This window comes from Chroicocephalus ridibundus, chromosome 4 (genome assembly GCF_963924245.1).
Source record: "Chroicocephalus ridibundus chromosome 4, bChrRid1.1, whole genome shotgun sequence".
Classification (NCBI taxonomy): Eukaryota; Metazoa; Chordata; class Aves; order Charadriiformes; family Laridae; genus Chroicocephalus; species Chroicocephalus ridibundus.
This window is the reverse complement of record NC_086287.1, coordinates 52,327,725-52,351,029: the sequence shown is the minus strand read 5'-3', so window position 1 is coordinate 52,351,029 and position 23,305 is coordinate 52,327,725. Positions and strand designations below refer to the sequence as shown.

General features: G+C 37.0%; 1 protein-coding gene across 2 annotated transcripts in view; it reads left to right on the top strand.

Moving 5' to 3' along the window:
• Window positions 1-23,305, top strand: part of PDHX (pyruvate dehydrogenase complex component X) — a 59,914-nt gene that overhangs the window by 24,671 nt on the left and 11,938 nt on the right. For both annotated transcript variants that reach the window (XM_063332329.1, XM_063332330.1), the window contains exons 6-10: window positions 753-851; window positions 3,199-3,382; window positions 4,952-5,099; window positions 14,385-14,443; window positions 19,854-20,012. In XM_063332329.1, coding sequence (XP_063188399.1) covers window positions 753-851; window positions 3,199-3,382; window positions 4,952-5,099; window positions 14,385-14,443; window positions 19,854-20,012 — 649 coding nt within the window. The remainder of the gene's footprint in view (window positions 1-752; window positions 852-3,198; window positions 3,383-4,951; window positions 5,100-14,384; window positions 14,444-19,853; window positions 20,013-23,305) is intronic.

Below are 23,305 nucleotides of genomic sequence, written 5' to 3'. Positions count from 1 at the left end.
AATTAAAAATGTATCGGCATCTTTGGAATTGAGTGATCATTTATGACATGGGTTTTTTTGGCAAGGGCTTGAGGACAGTTCTTATTGGAGATTTTGTGGAATGACTTGAAACCAAGTATTTATTCTTTTATGAAAATGATGCTGCTTTTGTACCTAAGAATTCTGAAATCTCTACGTGTTGTTTTTTCTTGCTTTTTTCAGAAAGCAACTCATGCTAAGGTGCACTGGGTACTCTGTAGCTATGTACCATGCTTTGTAATTGATCACTGTTTCTGTTACTAGGCAGAAATTTTACGACTGGACATACTCCGTCTAGGCCAAGATGGCAGGTACAGGTTTACTAGTATTGTAGTGTATCTTAGGTATATGGTGATTAAAATGTTTGAGTGTGGGAGGGCTTCTAAAGCAGACACTGATTATGCAACTACATCTGTATGGCTTGTGCTTTCCCAAAAAGTAGCCATTTCACTAAATCAGTCCTATAAAATAAAATTGAAGCTAGGGCAAAGGTGATGTTAAAATTAGAACTAAGCTGCATTAATGATGCAATTACAGCTAGCCAAGTGAAGCTAGTGAGGGGGCACAGCCTGCCTTCAGTTTTAGGATCACGCCCTTTGTACAGAACTCTGTTTTCTTCCCCAGCTGTTGCGTCTGCAATGAAGCATATATTGTGTAGTTTCTTTGGATATACGTTAAATTAAATAAGTTAATCTTACTGTTTAAATAGTCTGTTTTTCTCCTTATTTCTGTAGGGTTCGCTTAAGTCCCGCAGCTCGCAACATTGTGGAGACGCATGGACTAGATCCAAGCAATATTACACCTTCTGGGCCTCGAGGAATCTTCACTAAAGAGTACGTAGATATTTCAGTAAAGCTACAACCTCATATTCTCTTATTTATTCCATTATTTAAAAAGCCTGCTTTTTTTCCAGTACTTAAAGGGTGTCTACAGGAAAGATGAGGAGGGACTCTTTATCAGGGAGTACAGCGGTTTTAACTTGAGAGAGGGGAGATTTAGATTAGATATTAGGAGGGTGGTGAGGCACTGGAACAGGTTGCCCCGGGAGGTTGTGGCTGCCCCATCCCTGGAGGTGTTCAAGGCCAGGCTGGATGGGGCTTTGAGCAACCTGGTCTAGTGGGAGGTGTCCCTGCCCGCGGCAGGGGCTTGGAACTAGAGGATCTTTAAGGTCCTTTCCAACCAAAACCATTCTATGAAATTTGATATTATATATGTATATTTTATAGTTTTTGTATCTCATACTCATGCATGAGTTTCAGAAACTCCTGAGTGAATCTTGCAATCTAAAAATCAGCTCAATTTTGGCAATATATTTTTCAGTTAACACAGTAAAAGCCACCAACGTTATTAAAGCATTTCGACTTGGCTATGATAGGTAGGACCATCTGGTTTTTGTCATTTGCATAGTATGTGGCAGTAATTTTAAAGCATTTCCTTAGCCTTAAAATATATAAGAATTTATAAAAGCTCTATTTTATGTATTATAGAGTATAATGAGCAGATGGTCTGTCTTATGACTGCCAAGTTAAAACCCTTCAGTAATTTTTGGTAGCTTCTAATATGTTAACTAGAAAAGTTGTATTATGTCATGCAGTTATTTTTTTTTCTGACAAATTGTAATGCTAGGGGATGATTTTCATTCAATGAAATCTAATTTTTTCCCTGATACAGTAATTCGGTTAAATACTAAATGCTTATTTTTAAAACAAGTTTTGGCTAACATGTTAATTTGAGAAAACAAGTAACAACTTTAATAATGACAAACTTACATCCTGAATTCAGTCATTTTAAACATTTTTTTTTATTTTTAATATAATTTCCTGGAGTATGTATTGAAGCTAAAAATAAATTGAAGCAAGTCACCAATCAGTAAAAGGCATTATATACAGCATACAGAGTGTTCAGTTTTCAGTTTGTGATTCTGGAGTGCTACTTTGTTAGGAAGAACTAAGAATGCATAATTTTGTTCTGAGATTTTGTCCTTTCTACAAAAAATTAGCAACACAAAGCATTGACTCTCACTCAAGAATAGACTCTCACTCAAGCAGTAATCTAATGAAATCAGATAGCTTTGTTGTTTAATGTTTATGGGTTATGTTTTGAAGCCATGGTGTGGTTTTCAGTAGTCTGACTTTTACACTTATTTCTAATTTTCTCTGCCAGTTTATGTAATAAAACTTTGTGTACGTAAACCTTTGTGTACATGCTGTGGTGATGTCTTTTAAAGCGATAGAGATAAGATATAGACTTTTGTTATCAGATCTGGAACATAAAGAGAGGAGATCTATGACTGATACAGCTCTTTTAACAAGTTGCTAAGTATAGGTGCAGTTACAACTGCAAAACAGAAATTTTACTATAGTTTATTTCCCTTACAATTGTCAGTGATGGTGTAAATGCAGTCTTCTGTTTAGCCTCAGAGGTGCTAATCTTTAGCGTGTTGCTTCATAAATGCAGTGCACCTAGGGTGGATATAATATTATAGCTTAAAGATGGTGTGTGTAAGTATGACTTATGTCTGTCATACTGTGCCCACTAGAGGGAAGTTTTGTGGTGATAGCTATATCAGTATAAGGACCCTGGGAGAATGCTTGGTTACTCAGTTTTTGGCTTTGTGTCTTTAGTGTCGTGCTATCTTTCAAATTGCTTATGAAGTATGGACTTGTATACTATTTACACGTGTTTGTGCATATTTGTCAGAAAGATACAGAGACTTGAATGATAAATGTACTACTCAATTTTCAGTGAGCACTAATTAATTACATTAAATTCAAATGATTACAAATATAATGAATCAGCTTTTATTTGAGACCTTATAGCCCGAGTCAGTGTATTCTGACATCTTATTTAGAAGAATTGCTAGGGCAATTCACAAATTACTTTGTACACTCACAGTTAGTGATGATGAATGTTATGCTTCACTAAAACAAATGTTTTCTGTTACTACATAGTCAAGTCCTTTTATTCACAGAACTTAATAAGAATTTACTAAAAAGATATCACAAGAGACACAAAATTCATATTAGTTAATAAAAATCACCTTCTTAATGTTTGGTTTGGCAATAAATTTAAATGCACAGGAGTATCTAATTAATTAAAATAAGTGATGGAATAGTAATACTTTGGGAATTTTTGAAATAGTTTCTTTGTTGTTAGTGTTTCACTGTGTTGAATTACCAGGGATGCTCTCAAACTTCTGCAAGAGAAGCACAAGGGCAAACCCAGTGAATTGAAACCTGTGGTTTCTCCAGCTCTTCCTCAGCCTACTGTGGTGCCTTCTGCTTCACAAGCAACAGCTGTGACTTCTGCTTATCCAAGGCCGGCAGTTCCATTAGTTTCCACACCAGGACAACCTGCTGCACCGGTAAGATGTCTGTTAAGTCCTCAACATTACTGCAGTTAAGTATAGCCATGGCTACTTAAGTAGCTATATGAGATTTCCAGAACTATAGAGACAAGAAAACAAAGGCCTCCCAGATGTCAAGTCCAGGTATGTGCACTTTTTAGTATGTTTGAGTGATTCTAAGGCAGCGTAATTCGAACTGCAGAGCTCTTGAAATTATGGTCCACGCACTACTTTGTGTAACTTGCAAATTGAAGCCATGAAAAAGTTTATGTTGCAGTCCTTGGAAAGAGGAAAGCTAGAGAGGCAGCAGTTTTATTTCAGTCCCCAAATAAGAAGATGCCGCTAGTTTGGAAATCAACAATACACCCTCTCCTTCAATCCCTGCAGGATCAGTATGTCAGTATGTATTTCCAAGCTAGGAGAAACTTGAATCATGAGTTATTTTTACTGTACTTCATTTGTTTGCTTTCCTGCAATATAAGTATATGTAAATATCCATTGATGAGTTGAGGAAATGAGGAAGGGAAGGGCTTAGTGGTTGCTTTGAAGAGTAATTTTGCAAACTCTAGTGCCTAAATACAGTTTCTGTGTTAATTTGGAATGTTAGAAATACCAGAAATTATTTTTTAAAGAATAAACGCATATTAGTAGAAATTGAAAAGCTTTTGTGATAAATGGGGCAGGGAACTTCCTGGCTCTAGAACTAAATTTGAAATATCTTTACAGGCTGAAATTTACAAAGTAGCTATAATTCCTAATTTTCAGAAAATGCTGCTTTTTTTTCATGCCACAAAGAACCAAAGAGCACAGAAAGCTCAAACTTCGATATTTTTCTATTACAGAAAGAAATGCTTCTATGAATGCACCAGAGCATACATATTGCAATTTGTTTTGTGTTGAGTACTAGTCAGTATGTAGTATACGTGCTATACATGAGGTATACAAAATAATGTTTTACAGAATCACTTATTTTCTTGTTTTCTGTAGTTTCTGGTATTTCAAGAGATTCCTTGAAAGTTGACTTGCTTTTATGAAGAATTTGAGAAAACTTCTGCACTGAAAGATTACTGATTATATCTGGAAGGAGAGAGAAGAATAACAAAAAAGATATGCAGTAAAGCTTGTCTTAAGCAACCACTTGAGGAACTGCATAAGCAATAGCTTACTGAGGAAATATTCCATTGTTACTGAAATGGAACAAAGCATATTCTGAGCAATATGCCGGGTCTGACAGATTGAACAGTGCTTATATACTCTGGCTGAGAATTAATGCCTGCATATTTGGAAATACTTTTTTTTTAGCAGCCTGATAGAATAGTAGGATTAATTCTATACTGTAAAATTAAACTGTCTTTATTCTATAAAACCCATTGTGTTGATCCAAGTTAAGTGGAATAGACTAGAACCCTCAATGGATCTTAATCATATTAATTTCAGTAGTTGGAATGTATCGCTTTTTGATATCTAGGGGACGTTTGAAGTGAGCAGGAGTCATTGATGATAACAAGTCCATGATGGAGTCCTGTTGCAAAGGGGAAGAATATTTTCCATCTTGATATTTAATATGCAACGTATGATTTCTTTCAGGGCACGTTCACAGAAATCCCAGCTAGCAACATCCGAAGAGTTATTGCTAAGAGATTAACAGAGTCTAAAACTACTATACCTCATGCATATGCTGCTGCTGACTGTGATATTGATGCTATTTTGCGATTAAGAAAAGAATTGGCCAAAGGTTAGTGATTAAACTGAATTACTATAACGTGGTACTAACGTGTACTTTGTCTTGTTTACATGTCTTGCCCAGGAGGTGTAGATTTTTGTGGAGGCAGAACACTGTGGATTTAAATAATCTTTTTGGCATTCTGTATGTTGGACTCAAGCTGTAGTTGCCTTTGATTATTAAATTGGGCGATTTACCAAGATAGAGGAAGACAGAGGTGTTACCTGGCAACTAACACAATGCTCTGTAGACAACTGCAGTTTAATACAGGGCTATGCTTTCTGTCTCCTTACATCCAGATGTGGCAATGTTTAGTTTCTTGATGTTTAAAATCTCAAATTATTCATGTGAAAGATAATAGGGGAAACTTCATATTAGAATAGAGACATGCTCTGTCCTTCTAGGTACAATGTTAAAATTTAGTTTTGCTGGTCTCTTTGTTGAATTTAGTGGAAAAGGAAAGCTAACTCAGCCTCTCAAATTCTGGGTGAAAATGACTTTAGCCATGGTGAGGAAAGAAAGTGAGTTTTTAGCATGTGCCAGCCAGTGCAGGGTAGATGCCTCTGGAAGGCAATCTAATGGTATTAATGTGAAGGAGGCGGGTTTATCTCTCTCACTGAAACTTATATATATGCTTAAAGCGATGTTAAGCTGTTGAAATAGAAATCTGTCCCACAGAAAAATGGATAATTTTAAAATATACATTAAGAATTGGATTAAAAACTATAAATCTCTCTGTGTATGTGTAAATCCCAATTTTCATTTCACTGTGTCTTACTTACACAGAAATGTTTATGTATTAGATTTAAGAAATTGTCCCTTTTTGTCTAAACTTCTGTTCACTGAAGTGACTTATTTAGAAAACGTTCTTGAAGTTTAAAGTCATAATCAAAGATTGCTTTGTTCTTGCTAAAACTTTTTTTATTTTTGCTAAAATCAGTTGAGTGTATTGTGCAAACAGGATGTTTTAATAGTTTCAAAATTAACTATGCGGACTAGAATATTCTTTCCTACATCTTAGTTCAACAAAATGTGTATGATATACATTTAAAAAAAACAAGAGGATTTTTTCAATAGAACACTCTTCAGGCAGAAACTTCATTTTCATGCAAAATATCACAAAAGTATTGTTTTGCGTCTTACTTTAATCTTTTTGTTTAAGGACTTCTACTTAGTTGGGTAAAAAGCGTGAAAGAAAATTTTCATTACATTGACATCATAATCTTCTTAATTTAAATGAATTTTATTATATTTAGAAATATTTGATCAATGTATGGATTTAATGTTATCTACAAGAAGTGGCTCCAATTTGATACTTTGTGAAACCAAAACCTGTGGAAGCTCTTTAGGAAGTCGCTTGTATTAGGTCAGTTCTTGCCTTAGTTACTAGCATTTTTCTTTTTTTTTTTTTTCTTTTTTCTTTTTTTCTTTTTCTCTTTTTTTCTTTCTTCTTTTTTTTTTCCTTTTTCATCTTTTCCCTCTCACTTGTCCCTCTCTCTTCTCTTTTTATTAATTTTGGTAGCTTGTTTAATATTTTGTAAAGAGGACACCAACAAAATGCAATCTGTTTATAAATACCAGTGTCAGAAATATGCAAACATACATTTTCATAAAGCTTTGACAGCTGTAAATTAATTTGATCAAGCCAGATTTACAGCTGAGTAGGTTAGACTTGTATTAACCTAGGGCATCTTGCTCTTCAGTAACTCACCTTAAGTTAGAGGACTTTGAAAAATTTTCTTTTGACTTGGAGATATTTAAGCCTGAGGAAAAATTTTCTTTTTTAATGTAATGTTTCTTTTTTCCATCACACTTATAAGGCTATTTTCCATTAAATGCACATCTTGAGCAAGAATTTAAAGGACTGTAATGAAGTAAGATCAGAGAGAGAATTGTTGAGTAGTTGTGCTATAAGACTGTTTTTCTCAGCAAGGTCATATTTTTGTCACCAATCTGGTAAACTATGGGGGAAAAAAGAATGAATTCCCTGTCCTTTCAGTCGCAACTTACATCTTCACTTATCTCCTAAGGTACTTGCAGAGGTTATCAATTTTTGGGAGATATTTTTCTTCACAGAAATGCTGGATTAAACAGTTGAAAACCAGTGCTGCTTGTGCCTCTGTAGTATCTTCATCCTTTCTGATGCCAAAGCTTGAGTTCTTTTAAGCTGTTCTAATCCACATGACACACTTTGGCATCAGACCTGTAAAACAGTTATTCAGGCAAAATTGAGGTGATGTTGCAAAGTAGGAAGCAGTAGGAGAGGGGAAGGGAGACAGGCCCAGGTGGGGTCAATGCCTGCCTTCATTTTCCTGCTTGTTTATAGAGCTCTAATTCTAATACATTGAAAAATGAGGTTTGGATGCAGCTGTCCAGGAAGAGTAGCCTTCTCCAGAAATCCATCTGGTTTTAAGGCAGGACTTGGTAAATTAGTCAAGATCATGTAAATCATGATTTGACCACAATATCTGTAAGTGATTCTTCTGGTCTTTATTTTCTAGAAAATGTGGAATATTCTTCACAAAGGATATTTATTTCTAGTGTCTGAGGCTAGAGGCTTTAGTGAATTGTCAGTATCTTATCTCTGCCTAAAATTACATGACATCTGTTGTGTTGGGAATCAGTTGAGATCAGATGATGTCTGCTTTATCAGTTGCAGCCAAACTAATTAGGCATGGCTTTTAAAACTAATTTTCATTCTTTTAGAGGAGAGATCCCTTTTCAAATCAAATTGGGAAAAAACTGATTGCTTTTTCTTTTGAGAGGCTTAGCTAATTATGCCGGTAAAAGAATCATTTATTTGTTCACAAAACTTGACTTTTCAATACCTACAAAGTTTGGATACTGTTCCAGGTGTGCATATTAATCTCTGCCACTTTATAAATTTAGTTTTCATTCATTCCATTTTATGAAATCTCATTTTCCACACTGTTCAGGCTGCATAAGCAAGTAGCGAAGCTCTGTTTGCTAAAGAAGACACGCACACATAGCCTGGTAATAATTCTGTCACTTGGATAAAAAATTCAGAAGGCCCATTATTTATAATGAGGAGAAATGTGTTTGGTTGGGTTTTTTTTCTACTAAACTTTAGTCTTAGAAATAAACTTTGGTCTTAAAAAAAAAAAAGATACTCAAGCGATAATACAGCTCTTTACACAAGAGGAAGGTACGTAGACAATATCACGTGTATTCTTTTTGGTGTTGTTGAATTAGTCCTTTTTTCTGGTACCATTTAAATAATTTGTTCTCAATATTTTAGCTTTTATATGCGTATCCTTATTATTACACAGAGTAGTAGAAATGGAATTAATAGTGTGTGCTGTTTTAGACATTACCACAATAATGAAAAGTGAATATTTATGTTTTTAAGGCAGTGACATGTGACACTTCAAGTTTTGGTTTAAAGCTTCATCATTGCTATCACGGTTTGAAAGCTTGTAGGTTCAGGTTCAAATAATAGTTTTCTGAAGCCGTGTGAACTCTGCACTCAGTATAGCAGAGCAGGATAGTTTTAATGTACACTTTTATTGCTGTACTGATTGAGAAACTGAGTGCTTTCTTTGCCTTTATCGAAGCATTCAGAGCAGAGTGTGAAAGCTGGGGCCACCTATAGCTGACATTGCTGTGACTTTATTTAATCTGCACTAATTAGGTCCAGTTCTGAGAGATGCTGCATGTTCTAAGGTTTAACTGAAGTTTGTGAAACCTAGATACTACTTACAGAATCAGGCCACAAATATCTTCATACTTGTACAGGCCAGTTAGAGGGATCCGAACACTAGCCTTGAAAACTGACTCCAAATCACAAGGATCATCAGGCTGAAAAAAGAGAAATGCTTTTTGATGTTTGTTAATCATCAATTACTGCATGTTCACTCAACTTGAGTCCTAACTTTTTACTGAACAATTTTTTCAGAGGCTGCATGGGATAGTAATACGAAGGAACGCCATTTGGAATTCTAAATTACTTTCAGCATTTACATTGGTTTTGAGACATTAGTTATCATCAGTCAGTTATTACTTTCAAAGCAAAATATGATAACGACTTTGAAAAGTTGTGAAAGAGTAAAAGGACCTCTTTAAGTTTTCTAGATAGTAAGTAGGGCTATGTTTAACAAAACTTTTGAAAGGATGAATAACCTAATCCAAGCTGACAAGGAAGAGAGCCTGAAAGATTGACAGGAAAGGAAATAAGAGTTGTTACAATGTATTGGAGGCTGCATTTCTGGAAAATAGAATGAGGAGGAAATGAGACTAAAAAAAGAAGAGATGTCAGCTTGGAGGTCTTTCAGTGTAAGTAGTTCTGGAGTTGGGAGATTGAATTTGGTGGGTCCCACAATCAGTTTTTGAGGTCTGTTCTAGAGTGTGGTCCCCCTGACGTGGTTCTGTCAAATTGCAGTAGCTAAGCAATGTCTTAGAGAAACCTTATATGACAGCCTGGAAAAAAATGTGTATCATGTATATTTAAAATCTGACTTTTTTTTATATTAACTTTATTCTTCTGTACATAAGAGAAAACACAGTATTTTTGTCAATATAATTTGTAAAAATACAACTTGTTTTTCATTTGAAGCTTTACTGGTAATTGAAATGAATTAAAGCAAATCTGAAAGAAAACATGTTGGTTTCAGAGAAATGATGAGTCCAAATAGTGTTTCAGGTGATTTTTTTGAAGTATCTGCAACTTGATATGTATCTGAGCATCCTAGAGGTAGCAAGATTCAGTTTGGACTGATGCCAAACAAGAGAAGAAAGGGAGCAGTAGTAAAACAGTTGGTGGTTTTGTTAATAGATATCCTGATATCACATCCCTTTTCAGTTCTTAAAAGAAAAGGACTGGGTATTGAACTTTGGAAAATGGATGGGTGTGAATCTTTCATTGATAAGGCACTTGTACAAATGCACAGGGAGGTAAGAGTCGGCATTTCTTGGTATCCCAGGGAGATACACAATTTTGTGTGCCCCTTTATTCTTAGGTACAAAGTACTCATAGAACAATGTGCATTAAATAACTTCTCTGTAATAAATAATCTGTTAGAGAGCAAAATATGGTTTTCTATCACTCAGGAGACAACTGTCAGTTTAAGTCAACAGTTTGAAGTTTTAAAAACTCCAAAGTCACATGGAAACTTCTGACCAGTGACACATTGGGAATTGGTAGTCTCAAAGTAATGTTTTTATTACTGTAGCTTCGGGTGATGATTAGCAATCAGTTGTCCTTCAAGCAAATTATGACAATCTTTCAGTGATTTGACCAAAACATTCTTGGTGCTGTTTACCTGTCTTTATTCTTACAAGGGTTTTTTTTTTGTTTGTTTATTGGGGTTTTTCTAGCATGATGGAGAAGAGCAGTAGAACAAGAGTTAAAAGATATCTTTAGCCTTTATGGTTTGGGGGAAGGGGGGTTGTTGGTTCTTTGTTACCTGAAAAAAATTGTATTGTAGTTGCCCTAGACAGAATACCTAGGTCTTCAGAAGCTTTCTTGATCCCATCTGTAAACGTTTTGTATGACAAGACCAACGTAACTCAAATGAGTAATTTTCTTGTCTTCAAGGGAAGGCAGGCACATCAGGAATCCAATATTCACTGTATATTATGCCAGATACAGCTGTAGGTAGGTGGGGTTGTTATTGTTGTTGCCCCACTCCCCCCATCCCCTCTGGAATGATACTGTAGCTTTTATATGTGGCATCTCTTCCAGCTAGTGCTCAACAGTAGAAGGATTCTTTATTTCCTGAAAGCTTTGCCTCTGGGGCAAGGTTAAAAAACAGCTTTGTTGTTAATCACCGTACCGAGTTAAATTTCTTTACATGAATGGGTTATCATGTGGATGTATAGAAAAGGGTTGTCAAGGTTAATCTAATGAAATTAGCCTTGAAAGGTTCTGTATATGGAGGCACTAGCTAGGTTTTAAACACAAATAAGTATTCATGTGGTGATATGCCTGTCTGACAAAGAAGGTAATAGTCTTTGGTTTTGTTGATATAACAGAAGATCTGCTTGCAACCAGGTATTTCTAGCAATTTAGACTGTTTTGTTTTTCCTGGGGGTATCACAATATAGGGATGTTCTGATGTGGCATTATAGCACATAAATCCTCCAGGAGCGTTAGGGTACTTCATAGTCGTTTGCTGTTCCCAAGGCTTCACCCAGTGAGTGAATTTTCTCTCAGCTTAGTGTTACAGAGCTGTACACCTAGGAACTAGAATGCTGACATTGTAGGGCTACTGTTATGTACCAGTGACTAGCCCATGCATGTTTATCAATTTGTGAGGTCCTAAATTGAATTAGACTGGTGTGTCCAGATTTTCTAGATGATGATACGGGAGCTGCTTCTCTTTTCACTGGAGTATTGAATGGGTACTTTTAAATGCAAGAGTACCCAGGTCATTTTTCTACCTGATTTTTTAAATGATATCTTATTCACAAGTTAATGTCAAAGACAATTTATGATGTTGATATTTTCTTTAAACAGTAGCAGGTCATAAGAAATGAAGTAAAAAACTGTCTTAGGAATGCTCATTTAAAACATTTCACTTCTGCTGCTGTGGATTCTTAGTGAATATTTTTAAAAAATGTAGGTGTGGGAAAGAGCCATATGTCTTTGCAGAGATGATCCTGGTAGATTTTTTTCTGATGGAAATGATAGTGATTTCTACTACATGATGAGATGTAATGTGGAAGTTTTATGTAATGTTCCTTACTGTAAACTTCTTTGTTTTGGGGGTAAAATATAGCAATTATCTGTACTCTAAACTTCAATGATTGAGGGTGAAATATTATCAGACATACTTCATTTACCTGCACTCTTATACTTTCACTGTATTCCCACCCCCCTCATGGATAGTGACATTTTTGCCAAGGGTTAGGAGTGTAGTATATAAATCAAAATATAAAATACCAAAATATATTTAATGACCAAGATACAGGTTTGTCTGATGTGAAATTCTGTCAATGCACCATAGTACTTGCTAATTCCATTGTATTACATTAGAATTCTGTCTCTCCTCTTATACATAGATAGCTAATCATGGCAAATGTTGCAGGTCAGTTGTGTGGTAAACAGATACTTGTTTCATTCCTCCAAATTTATGATCACTTTAGAAGACTTCACTTATTATAATTGTCTATAAATAAGTCTCCCTTTACAAAAGCATTTCTAAAGGTATGTGTGTTACATGCCATAAGCTGGACTTGAAGCAGTTTTGCTTCTTCATCTATTCAGCTGACAGCAGTGATGATAAGTCTTAGAATCATAGAATTGCCTAGGTTGGAAGGAACCTTTCAGATCATCTAGTCCAACCATCAGACTAACTGACAAAAACCATTGCTAATCTAAACCATATCTCTAAGCACTGTGTCTACCTGTCTTTTAAATACCTCCAGGGATGGTGCCTCAACCACTTCCCTGGGCAGCCTGTTCCAATGCTTAATAACCCTTTCAGTGTAAAAATTTTTCCTAACATCCTGTCTAAACCTCCCCTGGTGCAACTTGAGGCCATTTCCTCTTGTCCCATCACCTGTTACTTGGGAGAAGAGACTGACCCCCACCTCTCTACAGCCTCCTTTTAGGTAGCTGTAGAGAGCGATAAGGTCTCCCCTCATCCTCCTTTTCTCCAGGCTAAACAACCCCAGCTCCCTCAGCCGCTCCATGTAAAACCTGTTCTCCAAACCCCTCACCAGCTTCATTGCCCTTCTCTGGACACACTCCAGCACCTCAATGTCTTTCTTGTAGTGAGGGGCCCAAAACTGGACACAGTACTCGAGGTGGGGCCTCACCAGTGCCAAGTACAGGGGGATGATCACTTCGCTAGTCCTACTCGCCACAGTGTTCCTGATACAGGCCAGGATGCTGTTGGCCGCCTTGGCCACCTGGGCACACTGCTGGCTCATATTCAGCCAGCAGTTGACCAACACCCCCAGGTCCTTTTCTGCCAGGCAGCTCTGCAGCCACTCTTCCCCAAGCTTGTAACGCTGCATGGGGTTGTTGTGACCCAAGTGCAGGACCCGGCACTTGGCCTTGTTGAACCTCATACCATTGGCCTTGGCCCATGGATCCAGCCTGTCCAGGTCGCTCTGCAAAGCCCTTCTACCCTCAAGCAGGTCAACACTCCCACCTAACTTAGTGTTATCTGCAAATTAACTGAGAGTGCACTCAGTCTCCTCGTCCAGATCATTGATAAAGATATTAAAGAGAACTGGCCCCAATACCGAGCCCTGGGGAACACCACTCAGGACCAGCCACCAACTGGATTTAACTCCATTCACCATCACCCTTTGCATCCGTCCCTCCGGCCAGTTTTTAACCCAGCGTAGAGTACTCCTGTACTGGAGGATGGTAATAGAGTCACGTAGCTTTTATATTGTGAGAATGATGCATTTAGTATTGTGTAAACATAATGCATCTTCAGGATAATCTTGCAGCAACTGTGCCATATTCTGCATTGTATCTATAGTCTGCTGCTGCTAGTCCTGATTTTAGTTAGTACTTTTGGTGTCCTAAAACTCGGGGAAAAAAAATAATACCGAGCAAATATAGCCATTGTTTTCATCTCTTGATCTCCCAAGCTTTTGGGGGAAGGAAGCAAATGTACCAAAGTGTTATGCAGTATTTCTTAGGCTCACATCAGAAAAAATCCAGTCCTCTCAAGACTGTTTTATCTGCTTCTGGCTAATGCTGCCTCTTTTTGTTGGTAGCTTTGCTTTTAATTTAACAACTTTGTCACTCGTATTATTTTGTAGCCTGCTTTAGAATATATTGTTAGCCCATTTTAAGGATTGACAGATGCCTTCACCTAGCTAATTCTTACATTATAAAGCCCCAATGATCACTGGAGAATAACGTACTTCTGATTTACAGCTGAATAAAAGCTGACCTCTGCAATTATTCCTTGTAATGCATCATGCTACACAAAGAATAGTAGTCTCCAGTATTGTCTTTGTATATTTAGATCCAATAGATTTCTACATAGACAGTAAATGTGTAAAGCATAAAACACATATGGGCTGCTACTTATAAGAATGAGGAGTAATACTCAAGTTTGCAGCTTTTTTGACCTTCTAGTAACAGCTAGCAAAAATGTCTCTGGTCAGGAGACTTTTCCTTGGTGATACTCCTTTTATCTCAATAGGGGGAAACATTTTCTTGCTTTTATGATGTAGTTTGAAGATGAGTTACATTTTGGCAAAATTTCAAAGAAGCAAGTCTGCTGAATCACTGGAATCTTGTCATCACACGAATGCTGATAAACAAATCATATAAGCAATGATTGTCTTTTTTTTTTTTTCTTTTTGCAGATGACATTAAAGTATCTGTAAATGACTTTATAATAAAGGCAACTGCAGTTACTCTGAAGGTAAGTGAATAATTGGCTTTAAAAAAAAAAAAGTTTTATAGTAAACTCCCAAGGAGACAAGAGAAGTATTTTGTGAGTCTGTATGGAGCTATGAATGCAATAATAGCAAAGCCTGTAATTCTTTATCTCTTATTGTCAGGTTTTTTAATGCTCTACAGGCAGAATTCTCTGCACTGTCTGTGTTGTGGACTGTACAAGTGAGAACTTCTTAGATCCACTTAGTATAGTTATCATCTGCAGATAGTGGTAGATGCTTTGTCAGCAGACTGAAGCAATTGGCAAGATAAGTCTTCTATTCTTTGCTGTTGCATCTCATTTTCTCTTACAGTAGTAAACAAATATTTATCCAGGTCTTACACCAATCTTGTGTATTACCTTAGATGTATTCTGATGGCATATTCAGTGACCTCTGCTTGGAATTAAAAATTCTTCAGGCAACCAAACTTTGCTCGTTGCTAAGAATTGTCATTGTTCCCGTTGTCAATGTAAAAGTTAAACGATTGCAAAACATCCTGAAGTTAAGACCTTAAATTTCATTAGGGCCTACATATTCCATGCCAAACTACAGAGGCTTGACAGTCTCCATAAGCAATTTGTGTGTTCTCTGGGTAGAACTGGATACATTGCCTTCCAGTTTGTGTTGATTGTTCTGCTTGGAAAACACTCCCAGTGCCACTTAATTTCTTGAAACTAAAAGGTTTCAGAAATCCTTCTTTAGGAGAACTCTCCCACTCTTAATCCAGAGTGTTTCAGATATAATAATTTGGAATACATAATGTGAAATTAATCTTGTTTACAAACTCATGAAAAGCAAGAAGTGTGATGATTTCACTTTAGATGTGGAGTGTTTTTGGTTTAAATTCAGTTTGCACTTAATTTTAGAATAAGGTGGGAGTTCTAACCAGCCTCAAGGCCAGTATTTTTAAGGTTTGGGAGGAAATAGTGTCTTTTAGTGATCACTAACAGCTGGAAAAGATCTCTGTGATATAGAAAGATAATTAAGGGGGACACATGCTTGATCCTGAAACTATGCTATGGAGTTTGCCCTTGTCATCAAGGCAATGTATTCGTGTGACAATGAAAGAATGCAGATTTTGAAGTGGTTTGGTATTGCTGTGGATTTGTTACCTATACCTTCCTGATTGCACAATGGTCGCACCTTCTAGCTCTAAATGTCTTGAAAAGCTAAACTTTTCTGATATCATTTCCTCCTTTGAGCAGCGGGATGTAAAAACTACAGACATACAAGATAAAGCAGAACAATGATCCAGACTAGTTGCATTACCTCACAACAGTAAAAAAAAAAAATCAGAAAGGGAGTGACAGCCACTTTTCTTATTTGCCAAAATGATTTTATCTATTCAAAAGCTGAAGCAGGAAGTTACATGTAAGTTGGGGAACTATTCCCATGGATATATGGAATTAAGGGAGAGCACTACACTGGAATGGACTTGACTAGCCAAACATGATCTAAATATTAATGTATAATTGCAAGACTTACAGATTTTGTCAGAAAATAGACAGGATTCTAGGCAGTTTCATAAGCAAGTGCCTGAGAGAAATCCTAGTCATTGGATAAACTGGAAAAAAAACTTCCTAAATTATTCTATACCAGAAACAGAAGGAGGAGTTAAATATGCTAGCTATGCATTTGTTAGATGTGAACATAGCAAGAAACTTCTTTTTGTGGCCTAATGACATCTTACACGAGGAAATAATGACATCCAAAAATGACTGTGAACTGCTTGCTAGCTGCGAGCATGGATTAACAAATCTCTGCACCAGAGAATAGGTGAAAGGAACAGGAGACAGAGAGAGGAATGAAAGATTAGGTTTTGTGTTTTTCTACTCTACACAAAAAGGCCAGTTGAGAAAAATAATGGGATGTAATCCTAGTGTACAATTCATCTATATGTGAAAGAATGACTTGAATACAAGCATTCAATGTACTTTTTATTGCTTCTGCTTATATAATAAAAGTTGTTTGTTGTTCTTTGAGGGATTTTTAAATTGCTGCCTGAAACTTAAAAGACAAGTAGCTTCCTGTGCACTTAACTATTAGGCTGCTTTACTGTACTTTGAAGGACCACACTTATGGATTATGCATGTTGTTTGTTGCCAGAATTTAAAACAAGATTTCCTTATCTGCCATCACAAAATGACCTAACCAATTAATTAGGTAAATATGATTTCTCTTTCTGATAGACAAATAAAAATATTTAATCTGTGATTAGATTTGTATTCTTTTTCCTAGTATTCTCAGCTGACCCTTATATAATACAGAATTTGCATCTTGAACTTCAGGATTAGATAGTTTTATGCTGCAAACATGAGAAAATCATCTATAGTGTGTCATTTTTAACTTTAAAGGAAATTCAGTAGACAAACCTAGTAAATGATAAAGCATACGTTTTTGTGAAATCAGTGCATATTTGGTTATGAGTTGGTGTTCTAGGTCTGATTCTGAGAAGCTGAAGTTTTTGTGCATTGGATTAGAAGAAATTCCAACCTGGGAACCCTGGGAACTACCGACCTGTCAGCCTCACCTCTGTGCCTGGGAAGATCATAGAACAGATCCTCCTTGAAGCTATGCTAAGGCACAGGGAGGTGATTTGAGACAGCTAACATGGCTTCAACAGGGGCAAGTCCTGCCGGACCAACTTAGTGGCCTTCTATGATGGCGTGACTACGTCAGCAGACAAGGGAAGAGCTGCGGATATCATCTGTCTGGACTTCTCTAAGGCCTTTGACATGGTTCCTCACAACATCCTTCACCCTACGTTGGAGAGAGACGGATTTGATGGGTAGACTGTTTGGTGGAGGAGGAATTGGCTGGATGGTCACATCCAGAGAGTTGTGGTCAACAACTCAATATAGAAATGGACATCAGTGAGAAGTGGTGTCACTCAGGGGTCCGTATTGGGACCGGTACTGCCTTCATCAGTGACGTAGGCAGTGGGATCGAGTGCACCCTCAGCAAGTTTGCAGGCAACACCAAGCTGAGTGGTGTGGTTGACATGCCTGAGGGACAAGATGCCATCCAGAGGCACCTGGACAAGCTTGAGAAGTGGGCCCATGTGAACCTCGTTAGGCTCAGCCAGGCCAAGTGCAAGGTCCTGCACCTGGGTCAGGGCAACCCCTGGTATCAGTACAGGCTGGGGGATGAAAGTATTGAGAGTAGCCCTGAGGAGAAGGACTTGGGTGGATGGTGGATGAAAAGCTGAACATGAGCCAGCAATGTGCGCTCGCAGCCCAGAGAGCCAACTCTTTTGTGGGCTGCATCAAGAGAAGCATAGACAGCAGGTCCAGGGAGGTGATTCTGCCCCTCTACTCAGCTCTGGTGAGACCCCATGTGGCGTACTGCATTCAGCTCTGGAGCCCTCAGCCCAAGAAGGACATGGACCTGTTGGAGCAGTTCCTGAGGAAGGCCACAGAAATGATCAGAATGCTGGAGCACCTCTTCTATAAAGAAAGGCTGAGAGTTGGGCTTGTTCAGCCTGGAGAAGAGAAGCATTGGGGAAGCAACCTTACTGCAACCTTTCAGTACTTAAAGGGGGCCTATTCTGTTGCTTTGTTACAAATCTATGCTAGCATTTGTTTGACTATTAAAATAATAAATTAAAAAAAAACAAAACAAAACAGATTTAACCCAGTATACCAGGAAATAAGTTCATGATCAAGCTTATGTCTCAACTACTTTCTGTTTGTTTTTCAGGAAAATATGTGGAGTACTAGTTCTAAAAAGAAAACCCACCTCCACGTGCTTCTCCCCACCCTGAAATTCAGTGGTGTGAATACGTTTGCAAGTTTAAATTCAAGGCAGTTTTACTGACTCTTCTGGACACTGTTCAAATCATATTTTGTTAATATTTTCTTTCTGAACAGTGCAAGACGAATGCTCTTCTAGCTTGAATGAACTGACAGTGGCTGGTTTGACATTTTGTGATCGGTTGGCAAACACCTCAAGATGCTGCTTATATCAGTTCTTTAACATGCTAAATTTCTCCTTCACAGTTCTTAGGACCACAGGTCCAGTTATGAATTCTACTTTTTGACTTGGTCTTGCCAGAGGTTTGTGAATGTGCCAGTGGGCTTACCAGATGATAGCCCATTAGAACAATTCAGGCTTTCCGGAACAAGGAGGGAGGAGTAAGGCTGGAGGAAGGAATGAAAGCTTCCAGGCTGACATCCACAAGTGGTTGGGCTTAGTAACAACAGCCACTATATCAGCTGTCCATTAAAAATAAACAGTATTTAATTTCTGAAGCAATGGGAGAAATAATACTGTCTGGTCTACATCAAAATTAAAACTGTTCTAATCATGTTGAAGTTGATAGGAAAAACTCCTTTTCCCTACCATCTCCTTTGGATACCTTATATAGAGAGTCTAACATGCACAACACCCATTTGAAGGCATATAAAAGCTGTGTATACTGTGGGACTTTCCTGAAGTTTATTTGACTTGCAAAGAGGAGTATTACACCGTGTTTTTTTATTTTTCTATTTTATTTTTCTACACAATATTTTTTTATTTATTCTTCTAGGAGCAGAGTTAGTTTAGACAGAGATAATGTCTCTTCCATACCTTTTTTCCTGGAATACCTTCTCCACAGTGAAGACTAAATACTAATCTTGGATTTATTGGAAATAGTACTTTCACAGTTTCTGTGACCAGTTACCCGAGACTTCACCTATATGTTGGGGTTATTTTTTTCCGTCCAGCTGTTTCAGCTTTATATGGTAAAACTCAAGAAACCTCATTGAAATTATCAGTAAACGTTATCTCAATTTTAATTGATTACACACACACACACAAAAATCTTACATTTTAGGGGAACCTCGTCTGAGTAAATGTGTTGTAGCTTCCTGTGTTGAGAGTCATCCTTGAGACACAAGTGGAAAACAACATGTTGATATATTAGGATGTCCATTTCCATGCTTTTTAAGTCAATATTCTGTGATTTATTTTGGGCATAAATGATACTGCATTGTAGCTTTGCTTGCTGGGCATCTGTATGATGGTATCAGTGACACCTGAAGGAAGTAGGCTTTTGTTAATTTTTTTCCAGCAGCACCAAAAAACCTTCTGGCTGCCCTGCCATTTTCAGTTCTTGGAGCATATGTTCATGCTTTTTGACAAAATAAGTTTAAATAAAATAAAACAAATGCAAGCCAATCATGTACATCTATTCTTAGACCCTCACAATGATTATTTTTTTGATTTTGCTTGTGGCAGTCCTGATGACAGATGTGACCTGTTCTTTTGCGTTCATTTACAGAGAGTAATTAATTTGGTGAATGCCTGTATGTAGCTACATGTCTTAAAGGATTTTCCTTTTTCTTGATAATTGATTGCACCATTATTCTTTTAACAGCTGTGTGTTTTACTCTCTCAATCCCTCTCTCCTAGCAAATGCCAGATGTGAATGTAACCTGGGATGGAGAAGTCTGCAGGCAGCTGCAGTCCATTGACATTTCTATTGCTGTGGCAACAGACCGAGGTCTCATTACACCGATCATAAAAGATGCTGCTGCCAAGGGAATAAAGGAAATTGCTGCCTCTGCAAAGGTAGGTCTTAAATGTACAGTAGGCTGAGGAATATAGTAGCTATATAGTTTTTTGTAGCAGAAAATGTAGCATGACCATTACACATCAGTAGTAAGAAAACAAGTTTCAGCATTCCTTAGACTTCAAACTATTATTAATTTTGCAGCTCTGTTCATTTTTAATTAATGATAACTTAGCCATCATGTTATTTAGTTGCATGCTGGCTAGCCTGTTTGAAAAATAAAGCTATACAGACTTCTGCAATTTAATATAATTGTATTACTTTAATCCTCATGAGAAAGCTAGATAATGCTAATTTCTTTAGTATTTCTGGTCTTTGGATTTGAGATTTTTTTTTTTTTTTTTGCTTGGGAGGTTTTTTTCTGCTGTTTCTGAGAAATTTGCTTGTAGCTGCTTGAGTTACTCTATGTGCAGTTACATTATGGCACTTATTTCTGTCTGCATTTTTTCAATATGCTGTTCAGTTGAGAATGTCACCCAAAAGATAACATTAAACTCCTCAGACTAATGAGCAGTATTTTGTGTAGACCGTGTGACAGTTAAAGTGACTTGAATCTGTGGCAGTTGTTGCCAGCCATAGAAGTACTATGTTGTGGCAGGCAAAAATACAATGAATGATGAAATGCACCAATACAAGCCTTTTTTTTTTCGGTCATTTAATGAGTACTAATTAAAGGCCTGCGGTATCTGAGGAATACAATGGAAGTAGTTGCTAGGGCACAAAACCAGACACAGGCTGCATTTTGTACATTTTTGTCTTCCTCAAAACAACAGGAATCATAATAGTCTGTGTTGGTGGAAGGGAATGACCAACAAAGTTGTAGCAGAAAAAGGCGTGTCATGGCACAACACATTCATAATTGGACGCTTTTAAGATTTTTTTACAGTTGATGCTTCTTACTTCATGATGAATGTGTTGTGAAAGCAAATCCTTTCACTAACATAACAGTCAGCCAAGGAGGAAGGTCAGCTCAGATTGTTACATTATTCTATGATTTATGATAGAACAACAAGAAGAGCAGCAGTATGAGAAGTGAAGTATAGCTTGTGCTTTCATTATCATCCCCAATACCTGTGATACTGTGATGCAGTATTACAAACCTCTTTTCCTATAAATCACAGCGTCCTCCAGTTCCCATGATGGGAATGTGTGCTTGCATTATGTTTAATAGAGCTGTGACAAAGTAAGCATTCTCCTTTCACTTCAAATGGAATGCGTGTAACATAGGTCACACTACTCAATATCAAAGTCTTTGAGTCACATATGTTGGTGTGGACACCTGGAATCTAATTTTATTTTTCAACTTCTTCAGTGAATTATCGAAATAAATATATAGCTGACATGCACATATGGGAGGCACAAACTGAAACTGCAGCTGCTTCTCTACCAGTCTCCCTGTAGTTTAGCAGGTGCTTTCTTTGTGTAGATTGCATATGTCCCTTTCTGTTGCATGTTAATTTTAATTGCTGTCCAGGTCATGTGCATCCTAATACTGTATTTTCATCATTCAAATAATGCAATTGCACATATGCATTATGCTCATATTGACCCTGTTGTGTGAAAGCTGTTCTCATGGCTATTGTCGTCTGGATCACTAATTATTCAGAGTTGAATAAAAGCCCAAAATAAAATTCAGTGTATTCTTTTAACTTCTAAATTCATAATGAGGGTGTCAAAGTTTTGTAAAACTTGTTGTAACCTTGAATTATTTAGTGGGTGATTCATTAGAATGAGATTCTCTTAAACTTCTTGGTGTTTATTTCTAAGCTTAAGTCACTGCAGTTGTTAAACTACCATGGTCTTTCAGAACACTTGCTTGAAAGATGTTTAGAAATGCAATGCAGGGAAGACAGTTGTTTACCATGACCATCAGAGTTATATTACAACATGAAAAGGGATTAATCCATGTCACAACTGTAACTTCTAACCAACACATTATCTGTGTAGAACTTAATCTTGTAATAACTCTGTTTCCATCCACATGTAAACAGAAAGAACTCAATTCAATCATAGTTTCCACTCACTGACTCTGGTCCTTAAAGGCAGGGGTGAGCTTTCATAGAAATTACCTCTTGGTAGATTGAATTGAGTGGTTGACAGGATATTCACAGAACACACATAGAAAAACCCTGGAAAGCAGAATGGGCAATTCCTGGAAAGCAATCTAGAAATCAGAAAAGGGGAAAAAAATAAATCAATTCCTAGAAAGAAAACCAGAAAAAAGTAGTAGAATTCCTAAAAAGGGGGTAGAAAATTCCCGGAAAACAGGAAATTCCTCCTGGAAAAAGAGGGAATTCATGGAATAATCTCAAAGTTTCACAAATGTGGTATATCGCTTTTTCATCTTTTGAGAAAGTAGATTTTTTTTATTTTTTTATTCACTTGACCAAAATTTCCCTAACATAATTAAATGATTGGAAACTATCATTAGTTTTATTATTTTTACCAGCAAAAGGAAAATATAGAGACTGTGTTGCTTTTATCAGTCTGTCTGATCTGGGTCTTATTTCTCATTTGAAGTGAAAGGAGAATGCTTACTTCGTCACAGCTCTATTAAACATACTGCAGCTGCAGTTTCAGTTTGTGCCTCCCACGTGTGCATGTCAGCTATATATTTATTTCAATAATTCACTGAAGAAGTTGAAAAATAAAATGACTGTACTTTTGAAAACAGTCATTTTTTCAGCATTATGACATTTGAAGACAATTGTCACAACGTAACGTTTTCCATGCACTTTCCACCTGTGGAACAAATATGATACAAGCCAAAAACATTAAATGTATTCCGTATGAGTAGGATAGATATCTGTCCTGCATATATTCCCACTTCAGTCTTTGCTGTCAGTTGAAGAGCTCCTTATTTTGAAAAGGTTGCTACTAATGGTGACTAAAGTCACCAACATTTCATTGGGTATTCACAGGGTGTTAGGAACAAGCTGGTGGCTGAATAATTCTTGACCCACCAATGAGTGCCATTTCTCCTGAGGTCCACTCAGTTCTCTCTTCCTTATGTGACCACTACTGTAAGAATTATTCATTCTGATTCCTGCTGCTTCCATCTGAGGAGACCTCTGAGGTAGAAACATCCTAGGTGGGGATAAAGTTCTTTTTCTCTGTGATCTTATCTTAGAATGTAGTATGAACTTCTTGGGCTGTATTTTGAACAAAACTTGTGGACAGCTTCTTTTCTTATATTTAGAAGTAGAAAAGTGTCACAAATGAAATGGCAGTTCCATGAAAGGTGTGTTTTGAGATAGTTGACTGCTTAGCTGGAAGAAATATGTACTTTCAA